A 12,545-nucleotide genomic window follows, 5' to 3' on the forward strand; every position below is an offset into this window, starting at 1 on the left:
CATCGTTTAGTGTTTCTGGCTTCAAGCATCGTATAGTTTCACACATTTCAAATATGTCTGTTCAATTTTTTTCTTGTCAACCGTATTCAGCCTTCGACATGAATTCTCATTTTCTATTAACAAAATTCTCATATTCTCAATAACAACGGGAGTAAACTAGATTATTTGAATAGTTGGAAGAATCAAATTTGGGACTTGTTGACATTTATTTTTCTTGCACTCCTACGAGTTTGGTCATTCATTCCTTGATGTATCTACACATACTTCGTTTGCTTGTTGAAATTGTACTATACATGTTGTTTAGGTGAGAGGTTAGTTCTTCTAAAATGTTCTGAATTAGTTACAAATCAATTTCAAAGGCTTCTAAATGTTGCCAAAGTTGATGCCGCTTTTTGAGTTAATAAGGCATGCGTGTGTGATGAGGTTGAAAATGTATTTATTATGTTATCTCTTGCATTTTGAGACAGTCTTGAAGGCCAAGTTTATATATTTGTTACAATTACCCTTTGCTGTATATTCTAATTTGCTGGTGTATCTCCAAGCTAATTCACGCTTTTCACACCTTATTTCCTTTTGATTGTTTTTTTCTGCAGACGTCATTGATGCCAGTGTTGTCGTTATTATTTTATTTTCGACACTACGTACTGTTACAGGTTTTCTCCGTGTTACTTCTTTTACCTAGTCAGCTATTCCGCTGCTACTGTTACTGTATTGCTGTTGTGGCTCCATTGTCAGATCACATGTCAGTGTCAAGTGACGCTCCATCCTGGGACACTGTTGGACAAGACACTTACGGTATACCGGCTCGTTCCTCGCGCTTTTCTCCTTCACTGTGCCACCTAGCTCTTCCATTTCTCACCCTCTGCGCTATCATTTGGTTAAGAAGGTGGTGGTTAGCAGGCAATCAGTAAGAGGGTAGGATGTAGGGTGGTGGTGGGTCAATGGCATCGGGTGAAATGGTGGTGGGTAAGAAAGTGGTGGATGGGATGGGCGAATAAGCAAGTGCTAAATATGAACCTACACAAAAAATTTGTAGATTATATGTGACCTCTCATGTGAAAATCAACCAAAATGAGGGACTTTCAGATTTTGAGTTAGTAAAATAGCCAGATGCAGAATTTGGTGGAGAATTTAAAGCATTTTGAATTTTTGAGTTAACTTAAGTAGTTCATGAAATATTGCAAATCTTTGGAAGGCACGTCAGCCAAAACTCTCAAAATCTGAAACGGAGAAAATCGCAAATAAGGACGCGACACACAGAAATAGGTTGTTTACATTATGTTCTCCTTGGATACGGCCATTTGTATTTTACTGGCTGAGGTGAAACTTGGTCTGTAGGGTAAGTAAGCATGCTGAAACAGTTTGTGTACACTATTTCAAGGTCAGGACAACAGAAGACTAGTAAACCCTCCTCTCAAATGGAAAAACAATTGGACATTTTTACGCATCTGTACTTTACACTAACCGCACATTAGGAATAAGATGAGAAGCTCCTAGGTATATCACCACTAACTGATAGGCTTCAGGATTTAACATCACATCTGAAATCCATACTGAGGTTTATTTTGCCAAAATAGTGAGTGTAAAAAACACAAGGGGTATCAGACCTAAAACCACGATTACATTCCTACTCACATCTGACTCAGAAAAAGACTAAAATTCATGCTATGGTCACGTTTTACGCCTTTTACCATGAGGCTTCAGGCAAACTAAATCATCAGTGCCAAGACGGCAAAATTCTCGAATGTTAGTATGCAAGTATTCTTGGCGGTCATAGTCTAAACCTTCAGGTTTTATCACATTCGGCAGTCCATTGATACCTTCGAGTCTTACATCATACATCATGGCAGGGGAGTCTAGATGCGTCTGAACTTTTACTTTTTCTAAACAAAACAAAAACATGGCTGTGCATCAAAGTGACCCTGGTAGCATGGTTAGCAAACAGTACACACAACAATCTATGAGAATAACCTGTCATTGTACCGGGGTAAGCTTGGCTGAATGAAAACTTGTGAAAGCTCTTAATTTCTTTAATTTAGAATTAAATCCTTAACTTCTTTTAAATTAAATTCATTTATCTAATCTAATAGAAATCTAAAGAATGAGCTAATGAGGTGATTGGCAACGGATTCTGACTGTGGGACACTTTTACGAGTAATAGACTTAGTGGCCTAGTGATCGTGTGACCAAGGGATTGATTGCTCATGCCATAGGGTTAATGTCAGCAGGCAAAAAATAAACACACAAGCATTGACACATTGAATAAGTCATGTGGCAACTGGCACTCAATTATGAGTGAAAAGACACCTAACTCAGGCCAGTGAGTACGACTGATCACTGAGTCATGTATTGTATGATGTAATTTTATGTGACTCAGGGAGGCATACACTTGGCCAGCAACTAGTAGGCTACTACACCCATACTATTACTACCAAAAATAAACAGGGTAGATCAGAAAAAATTCAATAAGACTCACCATAATATTTAAAGTTGCATCTTGACCTTTTTCTGATCTTCTCCTTATGCCCGAAAGGTTTTGTGGTGTTCCCATCATTCACACAAGTAGAAATTCGGCCCATGATAACCAAATCTAACTCTGTCTTTGAAATTCCTTTATTGTAAGTCAGCTGACTGAAAATCAGAGTTCTATCAAATTTGTTGATGCAGTCACACTTACAACTAAAGCTAATAGGTTCATCAGACCACATAGGATGAGTTGGTAAATTGGCAGCAGGTGATTAGGAGTCATTAACTGGAGTACTATACAAGTGAATAACAGTTAATCCTTCGGTAAGTTCAACATCGTCTTCTTGTCGTCAATAATTTCGGGCATCCGAGCTTGCAGGTCATCAGTAACATAAAAATTTGGATCTCTAGACATTGTTTCTCCATAATCAGCATCAATTTCATTGAGCAATGTGCCAAGTTCCTCAGAAAAAAAAGTTTTTCGAAGTTTTAGAATCTTCACAAGTCGCCAATTTGGTGACGTCACGATCGCATAGCAACGACTACGATCGCAAAATTTCGGCATAAGGAGCCAATGAAATCACTTTTTGACTTCAGAAATGAATTCCTCACACTCTGATTGGTCTAGGGTGAAATAATAAACAAAGAGGCCATGTGCTCCCCAATAAACCTAATGCAAACTTCAAAGCTCCATTACTAACGATAGTGAATGCCGACTTTTGGTCGATTTTCACGCGAGAGGTCACATATTATAAATTATCGGTATTTTTTGTCATTTGCGATTTTTTTCCATGTTTGAGGTGATCTGACAGCCACGATGTTTCATGATTAAAATCAACAAAACTTGATCGCGGTCGAAATGCTCAGATCAAGCGAAAGTCTGATTATGGCATCCATAGCTGCAAAGGGACTGACAGAATAGAAACGCACACCACTAGTAACTATTTGAACAGAATTCCTAATATCCGCTATAGCAATGATATAACTAGTGAAGTTGTTCTGCACGCATTGTTCTTCCGAGTGTTATAACTGCGTTGATTTTTCTCTTGAAAAATCTTGGCAGTCAGATCACATCAAACAACAACAATCGCAGACAATAGAAAAATGCCTTTTAATAAACTCTGCTAAATGTTGTGTAAGTTCATCTTTAATTTGCTAAAATGAGCAACGACTGTGCAGAAGTATTCAATAAAATGGGTTACTTTTGGCTTGTGAGTTTCTTCAATGTTTTATTCTTGTAGTAATTTCTCAAGCTCAGCCCTAACTGTGTCTGTCTCTGGCAAAGGAGTTGCCCTCTCGCTCTCCTTAGGTGCTCAAACTTACTTTCTGTTTGGATTTCCTCGACTTTCGCTTGCAGGGATGGTCTGTTACATTCTTGGCAACTACTCAATTAAAAACCTTTACTATACGGAGGATGAGGTGAACACTAGCATATGAGGGTGTTATGTAGTATAGCATATACTAGAAGAGATAATTTTATTCGATAAGCGCTGCATAGAGTTGTTGCTTTATGTCAAGGTCAGATTGACGGAAAAATGTTTCTAATCTTCCTTATGCATTCATGGGCTGATAACTGGTGCGTGTTAGACGGTTGCAACCATGCACGAGGAGAACATTTTAGAAAATTGTTACTAGCTGCTTTTGCTCTGAGCTACTGGTGATTGTTGTCTCACTTGTATACATGTGTCTCGCTCCTGTGAATTAAGATCAAACTTTACACAGCATTACAAATGCATTCTTTCATTTTATCTGCCAGTAGTGCTTGGTTTGCTTCAGCCTTTCCCTATTGCCTTATGTTCTGTTTTAACTTCCTTAGCCCTGCTAGTGTGCAAGTTTTACACCCCTTCTCTGCGTCATTATTTGAAGCTCCGATGTCTTGTCTTTTGAAGATGATGCTGTTGAATGTTTACAACTTATTTTCGTTTTACGAAATAGCAATAGACATCGCTAACTGTTTTAGACACATATTTTTCTAAAATTTTGCTGTTCAGTCTATGGGTTGTGAATGTCTGCGAATAACTACTCAATAGTACCTGTGGGATTATAACCTGTCTTCTTTGTCTCAATTTTTGTGATATTAATAACATATTTTGTGTCGGGTAGTCATTACTTCAGTGTGTTTGTCAGAACCCTGTATTCTTAAACTCATAGATGTTTCTTACGAGCTGTCAATGTGGGTCAGCGGAGTACAATCTCTTCTCTAGTTCTCTTCCCCAGTTCATGTCTCTAATAGAATCGTATGTTTGTACTGATTGCACTAATCCCGATCATAAATATTCTACATAAATAAACTTAAAACTGAAGTGTGAAATATCAAAAATGTTGATTAAAGATTTTTTCCCACTCCTTCAACGCTAGTAAGTGAATGCTCTGGCTGTGAGATTGCTTTTGAGGTTACTCACAGCTCGGGTTATCCATTAAACCCAGTTATTCAACTGTAAACAGTTTGAGACTAGCAATGGTCTGATGGATTATTATTGTCTGCATCTTCCTGCAATTATTAAGTGTCAATATTTCATATACTGTGTTGTTAAGCCGGAGTCAAATGAAGTTACATGCAGTTGTCCCAGCAATATTGATTACATGACCATTCCTATCAATGCAATTATTTTAATTCGTTTTCTAGTGCAATTGACTACTACATAAGTGTTATTCCATGTTTGTTTAATTGGTAATTGCAAAGGTTGTTGACTCTTATCTCTATCAGACGGGAGAGTCGGTCAGGTTGACTATAAATGTTAACATGCATTGTGTCACCAATTCTTGTTGGTCTTGGATGGTTTTATCTCATCCGGTTTAATAAAAAACACTTGGAGGAACTTACATAAAATCTTTGTAGATTTTATCAGAAAAAATCACTATTTTTCTATCATTTGCCATAATTTTTGATGTTTGAGATGATACGACTGTCAGAATGTCTCCAGAGTCAAATCGATAAAACTTGATTGCGATCAAAACGCTCAGAAGAAAAGAATGTGCAAAATGGTGTCACCAGTTATTATGGATGTGATAGTTCATATCGGCTATTGCGATCAAGTTGACGTGTTACGCATCTCTATTCTGTTGGTCTCGGCAACTGTAGACGTCATAATCGCACTTACGCTTGGTCTAAGCATTTTTATCCCTGTGAGGTTTTATTGATTTTCATATTAAAACATCCTGGCAATCAGACCAACTCGAACATAAAAAACAATCGCAAATTATGGAAAAATAATGATATTTTCCGCTAATATTTACTAAAAGATTTTTTGCAGGTTCATCTTCGAACTAATGTGTGTTTTGGCTACACTACCAGTTTTTTTTAAAAGTTCTTATAATCTATGTTGCAAACGTGAATTCGAAAACAGGAAACCTGGGCATTTGAATGTGTATTTCATCATACGCATTCAAATCCCCTATACCCTAACCTAAGTTCTTATACATGAATTTTTTGTTATCGCTCGTCACAAACAAGGACTGCTGTCAACAGAGAACCTTAAGGATGCGCTTTCGAAAGAGTATATATAGTCATACCTCTACATACGAGCCTTATTTATAGGTCCGAGCTCACATTTCAATTCTCTTGTCTCAGAGCATTATTTGCGATATAAAATACTTAAATACAAATTAATTCGTTCCAGTCCTTTAAAAGACACTTCAAAACGAATATGACAACGGAAAAATGTTTTATTAATTTTTCTAATTTATCTCTTATGCCCGAAATGTAACATATACCTATCTAGTGGGAATGATCTGCTATAAAACATAACAATATTATGTACCATGCCTTATGGAGTTCTTTCGTTTGATTCAGACGGTAGCTAGTAATGGTGGTGGGAGAGAGACTTTACGGCAACACATTCGGTGTGCTACACTTTGGTTACACTATGTAACATTAAAGCTCAAGCTTACTATACACGCTTAGAAATAAGTTTCAACCTTATTTTACAGTAATTTCTAGCTTGGCTTTTGTTTTCTTTTTTTTTCTTGCATGACTATTTTTCTCTTACGTTTTGGCTCACTTCCATCTTCACTTCTAGCTGGTCTTTTTAAAACTTTCAAACTGATTCGATCAGATGAACCAAGTGATGCTGTTCTTGTAAGGGGCCTCTTGCGCACTTGGCCACTTAGCGGCTGCATCGAGTGCTGTCTAATATGCTCGTATCTCACTTTTGTCTCATATCTCAAGGCAAACATTTCCTCAAAATTTTCATCATATCTCAAATGTTTCATAGGTTGGTATACCGGAATGTCGCGGTATGACTGAATTATAATTATGTCACACTGTTTTGTTAACCCTTTACCTTGCCAGTAAGCGTAAACACAGAATTCTTTCTGGTTTCAGACGACTTGTCTATGCTAGCTGATCAGACAAGAGATTTTGCGGCCAATATTGACATGGGGATGCCCAGCGCTGCTACAAAAGTGAGAGAGCCCATTGGAACTCGGCCACAGCCGTTGAGGTTTGCAGGGAATAACACCTCTAGTTGGGACTTCCCATCAGCTTCTGCTGACAGGTACATCCTAGCTACTTGATGTAACTTTTAAGAAACTTTGGTCACTGGCAACGCAATGTTTTTGGTTCACATGCCAGCATACTGGCAGCTCATACTGATATAGCGTGTGCATCCACAAGTCACAACAGCGCCTACACCTACCAAGCTAGCGTATTGTGTGTGCAAGAGTTGCAGTGCATATCAATAAGACCTTTCGTAAGACAATACTCATTCAAACTAAATTTACTTCATGGGCATGTCCATAAATAATAATTTGACATTTAGATTTATTTGATGCCATTGCACAAGTACATTTGCTGCCATTATAAAATTCTTTGAATTAATTGATGCAGTATTTTCTTGACTTTCAGATAATATACAAATTTACTGCTTTCGAAATAGTCGTTCCGGAGCTGTTCAGTGCAACTTGCGTAAATGATGGGACATTTTGTGATGTCCCATTATTTACGCAAGTTACACTTAATAGCTCCGGAGCGATTATTTTGAAAGCAGTAGATTTTATATTATCTGATAGCCAAGAAAATACTGCATCAATTAATTCAAAGAATTTTATAATGGCAGTGAATGTGCATGTGTAGTTGGCATCAAATAACTCTAAATGTCAAATTATTATTTATGGACACACCCATATACTAGTACGCGGGTAGTGCAATGCGCAGTGATAGATCGTCTTGTGTAATAACTATGTGCACAAGTGTTCTTAGATGTTGAAGGGGGTTTAGTGGCACAGATGGTAGCACGTTTGAATGGGAATCCAAACATTTGGGTTTGATTCCCGAGCGGTGCAATATTTTTCCTATCACTGTTAGCGTGGCTTGGGATGGACGGACATACGTGTAGCTCTTATTGTAGTAAAGATCTACATTTAAGCCTTAGTTTCATCTAGTCTGTAAGCTTTTTAAAGGGGGTAACATATTCAACTATTTAACCACTTTTACATGGTGTTTATTTCACATGCTAATTAGGCATAGTGAAGGCATGTGCACACTATCGCTCAAATCAACAATTAGCTGTGCGATTGACCGCAATGGGCTGCTATGCCATCATTTTGCAACGAGCGGCCAACATCATTGCTGCTTGCGACGATGCGATGAACTTTCAACATGTTGAGCATTGACAGCGATCATCACAACTATTAGCATCTTGATTGGCTGTTTGTTGACCACATCGGATCCAATTTCAACAGTTGTGAAAATCGATATCAATTCATATTCGCATGCATGGCTAAGAACTACACTCGTGATGAATTATGTAATCAGATAATTAAAAGTTATCAAAGGACCAGGCAATATCACCAAATGCAATTTTGTAATTTCAATTGGTTGTTGGTTAGCGATCAACTACTGCTAATCGCTCATGGTGTGTACACCTTATCGTTGGTGATCACATCAAAACAGTTCATCGTTGCTGTCCATGGCGCAGATAAACGTTGATGTGAGTGATAGTGTGCATGGCCCTTGAATGTTGATAAAAATATTCTTATTTCTTGTGCGTGCTTAATATCAATATGCCACAGGATGGAGTTTTAAAAGTTTGTGAGTGTTTGATTACGTGAGCTCACCTTGCAATATAAGTCATTTCACTATGTTTTAGTGGTCGGGTAATTCCTAGCCCATTAGGTTCGCCTCTGGTTACACCGAGAGCTACGAGAGTGCACCCTGGCGATGCTTTGACTAGCCAAGATCCTAGACTATTGCAACACTGTCAGGAGGAGCGACGCAAGAGAGAGGAGAGAAATCATATTCAAAGGAACGGTCAAGGTATTCATAAGATAGCCTTTGTTCCTTTGTTCTGCGGGTCTTGCCCTCTTTTTAGCTATGGGATATTTCATATCTATCATTAATCGCGAGCATTGACCTTGAATTTACTTTAAAAGTTGCAGTTTATATTATGTTGTTTTTATTATAATTGACGCTTCTCACATGTATCATAATCCGAGAAGAGATAAACGGAATGATATTATAAAACATTATATTTCACTGATTTAAGGCATATTAGAAAGTCTTATCAGAATTTTTCTTTAATCCTTTCCCAGAGTATTCAATGCAAAGAGATGATTATATAATTGTTACACATTTCACTAGTGTTAGTACTACTCTCCTAATGGCCTTGTTCAAACCCTTTTTTATATCCTCGCTCGCTTTATCAGGTCTCGATGACTGGTCAAGTTCGCTGCAGGAGAGCATCTGGCGCAGTGCCAACTGGTCTCCTTCGGACAACCTATGGAACACTTCCAACTGGACCCCTTGGGCCATCAACGACTCAGGTAACCATTTGACTTCAAGCAGCGGAGCGGACAGTTCCTCTTCACCAACTGCAGGACTCGGCTTAACTTCACCGTCTTCTTCGTCACAGGTAGATGTCTAGCTTTATTTATCTGCTGCCTAGCTTTATTGATATGCCGCTTAGTTTTATGGACATGCTGACTAGCCTTTTTGACGCACCACTTAGATTTATTGATGTGATGTCTTTGATGCTTGTTATTGAAACACATCCGGAAAAATAAGTTTTATTCTAATAGCAATAGATGATAGCAATATCTCTATTGATTTAAGTTGGTTCATATGCTAATATGGCTAATGTGTCTATGTTGTTCAGAGCTTTTTTGCTTTTGTCAAAATTCTGTCTTTTCCACACTGTGAGACTCATTTAAAAGCCTTAAATCTTCTAAAAAAAATAAGCTGTACGCCATTTAATGCCGCGCATTCTGTGTTTGGACTGAGTTCTAAAATCTACATATTGTGTGCTTTTGGTAAATATTTTACGGCCGCCACTCCGCAGACCATTTCCTGCTAAAACAACGAAAACTCCTAATTTTATAGTGTATTTTTGCTGTTAATTGATATTAATTTATTTAAGAAACCCTTAAAATTGCTTCGGTAAAGCGACATGGTTATGAGGGTCAGTTTAAACATGGAGGCAGTGGCGGACAAGTTACGCCCCACCATTGCGGGTGGATTCTGGATGCATTGCCTAAGGTAAAGGCAGCCTCTATTGTTAGTAGAGATGCCCCGATTCTAAGTTCACCAGCCGATTCAGATACCAATCCGATATACCGATCCGATATACCGATTATTATTGAAAAATTATCCGATTCAGAGACCGATTCCGATATTTTGTGTTGCATAGATAGTTGTTCATTTTATTATACAAACATAAACATAATGCAAAGAAAATACAAATATTAATGTATTTATTTGTACTGATGAAAAAATATATATACATATTGGCATAATGTACTGACATACCGCGCATGTAGTAACAAAACAGTCCATGTTTCTTGTCATTTGTAAATAAAGGTAATTACTGTTAGTGGTACAGTTCTGTGATAACGAAGTCTCTCTTCTATTGCTGGATGAACTGCTACGCCTGTACAAGTTTAGAGCAAATCAATGTTTCTTTTAATTACCGTTAGTGGTTCAATTCTCTCAGTAAGAAGTATATTTCTTCTATCGCTATAAATGTAGCCAAGCGTACTGAAGGGGGGACTCACTTGCCACAGATGATGGAGGACAGGCTAAATACAGCTAAGCCTCTGGGGTGACCGTGTTTTGTATGAAACAAACGATACATTGTATCGTCAGGATAAAGAGAGTGATAGATAACTTTAAGCATCGACTGTCTAAATTTCTTTCGTTATGCTAGTAAATACAAATATTGCACTGCGTGCTTGTCTCCCATCTTTGTTATCTTGTTCGTGATTAGTTGCAATAATCACGAACAAGATATCCTATTGCTGTAATTGGGAAATACCGCACTTAGTGATTACGTCCTGACTAAAGCAAAAGCGTTCCTCAGCTGTGTTGGTCAGGCTATAGACACGAAATGAAATGTCTGGCAGGTCAGAAATTCATTAGGTAAAAGTAAGGAGCTTGCAGCTGATGATTTTTTATTTGTGTAGCAGGCTAAAATACGATTTTCTGCTAAATAGTTGATCTGTAAAAAGTATCGGAAGTTTCATATTTTTCAAGAAAATATCGGCCGATACCGATTCAGATACTTAACACCCATATCGGCACTGATACCAATTTCGATACTACAATCGGGCAACTGTAATTGTTAGAGCATTCGAGAAGGGTGGCATCAATGTCATCTCACTCAGACAATGATGAGAAAAAACGTAGGGACAGTTTAGTTTGGATGCCAAGTGTAAAAACTGAGGGTTATATAAAAGAAGAGTTAATAATTTATATAATAAAGGGACTAAGCTCACCGCTTTGACTTTCTCGTGGTTTTTATGTCTGTTTCATAATGCATTTGATAGTATGGTGCACCTTGTATATTGGTCAAGTACAAAACTAGATTATGAAATCGAAACTTGACCCTATGAAACGTTGCACCCTTTAGTACCGAAAATCTACAGTTTTAGTGAAGAGTATTTTCTTACATGAAAATGCCTCTGCACTCATCATCCCCTAGTCCCCTTCAGAAGCTCGAAAATTGGCAGGTCTAAAAATTTTTGCCCTTTCGTATAGTGCAATTGGTTGTTTTTTAATTTCTAGTATTCCATCATTAGTTAGAACATGCATACCATACGGTGAACGTGTATTTGGCATTATTTTTAATAGATAACTGAAAATTATTTCTGTCATTCTAGAAATCTTATGGTTTGTGAATTTTGTTGGGCTGGTCCCTAGCAAATATATTGTAATGAAATCAAATTTAGTTGAAGATGTTTAAAAATTTGTAAAAGTTCCTAGTGATCCGCTCAATCACCTCTACGAAGCACTGAGTTAGTGTGGAGCGGACACAGTCGGGATCATTGTATTCATCTCTTTTTATTGCAGGTTAACAATGGGCATTACGGACTCTTTTCATCGTCTGTTTGGTCGACTTCTTCATTTGCTCCATCTATCTCCACCAGTTTCTCAACACCAACTAACTCAAGCGCTTGGTCTTATGAACAGGCAAGCGGAGATGCCATCAACAAGGATCAGTAGTGTCGATTCCAGACTTGTTATCGCTTGCTGCACTTTATGTTACCTAACACTTGTTCATGCTTGTCTGTTCAGTTTATACGCTTGAGAACAAAAGACCACAAAATGGCATCATTCAAATGCTGGTCAAAACTCTTGTCTGGGTTTTTTGAAATGGTTGCATCTGGTAATATGTGAGTCTGGTCTGGTGTGTGAGCAGCCTCTTCCCCCCTCATTCGCGCTCATTCTCCTTCATGCCTTTTTGAATCATTGTAGCTTGTTCACGCCAAAGAGAAGAATTGATCAATAATAAAGGGGCTAACAAACTATCTAGTGGTCTTTGTTCCCACTTGTTTTGTCTTATCTTTGTTAGTTTTCTTCCCTCTCCGGACTAAAGTAGAAGCTTCTATAACATATAACTAGAACCTAAACTTTGCATAACCTAAAGAGTATATGTAAAGTTTTTCCTTCGTATAACGTAAGAAATTCCATGTAACGGAGAGCGTCCAATCAGGCAAGTTCTTGAGTTCAATTTGGTTAACGAGAGCTTATCGTTATCGTCTTCTCCCTTGCCGCACGGGAAAAAATAAACAAGGTACGTGTATTTTTATCGCTATTATATATACTAGCACCCTTGCGGTTTAGTGCGTTGTGAGAGATCGTCAGG

At 37.9% G+C, this 12,545-nt stretch overlaps 1 protein-coding gene across 1 annotated transcript in view; it reads left to right on the plus strand.

Annotated features, from left to right (window-relative positions):
- LOC137405716 (transmembrane protein 131-like) overlaps window positions 1-12,205 on the plus strand; it is an 82,645-nt gene extending 70,440 nt beyond the window's left edge. Inside the window, exons 33-37 of the mRNA XM_068092077.1 lie at window positions 736-795; window positions 6,791-6,962; window positions 8,556-8,722; window positions 9,112-9,317; window positions 11,750-12,205. Of these exons, the coding sequence (XP_067948178.1) occupies window positions 736-795; window positions 6,791-6,962; window positions 8,556-8,722; window positions 9,112-9,317; window positions 11,750-11,902 (758 nt within the window). The 3' untranslated portion in view covers window positions 11,903-12,205. The remainder of the gene's footprint in view (window positions 1-735; window positions 796-6,790; window positions 6,963-8,555; window positions 8,723-9,111; window positions 9,318-11,749) is intronic.
- Window positions 12,206-12,545: the final 340 nt, after the last annotated feature.

The sequence above is a fragment of the Watersipora subatra genome, chromosome 10 (genome assembly GCF_963576615.1).
Source record: "Watersipora subatra chromosome 10, tzWatSuba1.1, whole genome shotgun sequence".
NCBI lineage: Eukaryota > Metazoa > Bryozoa > Gymnolaemata > Cheilostomatida > Watersiporidae > Watersipora > Watersipora subatra.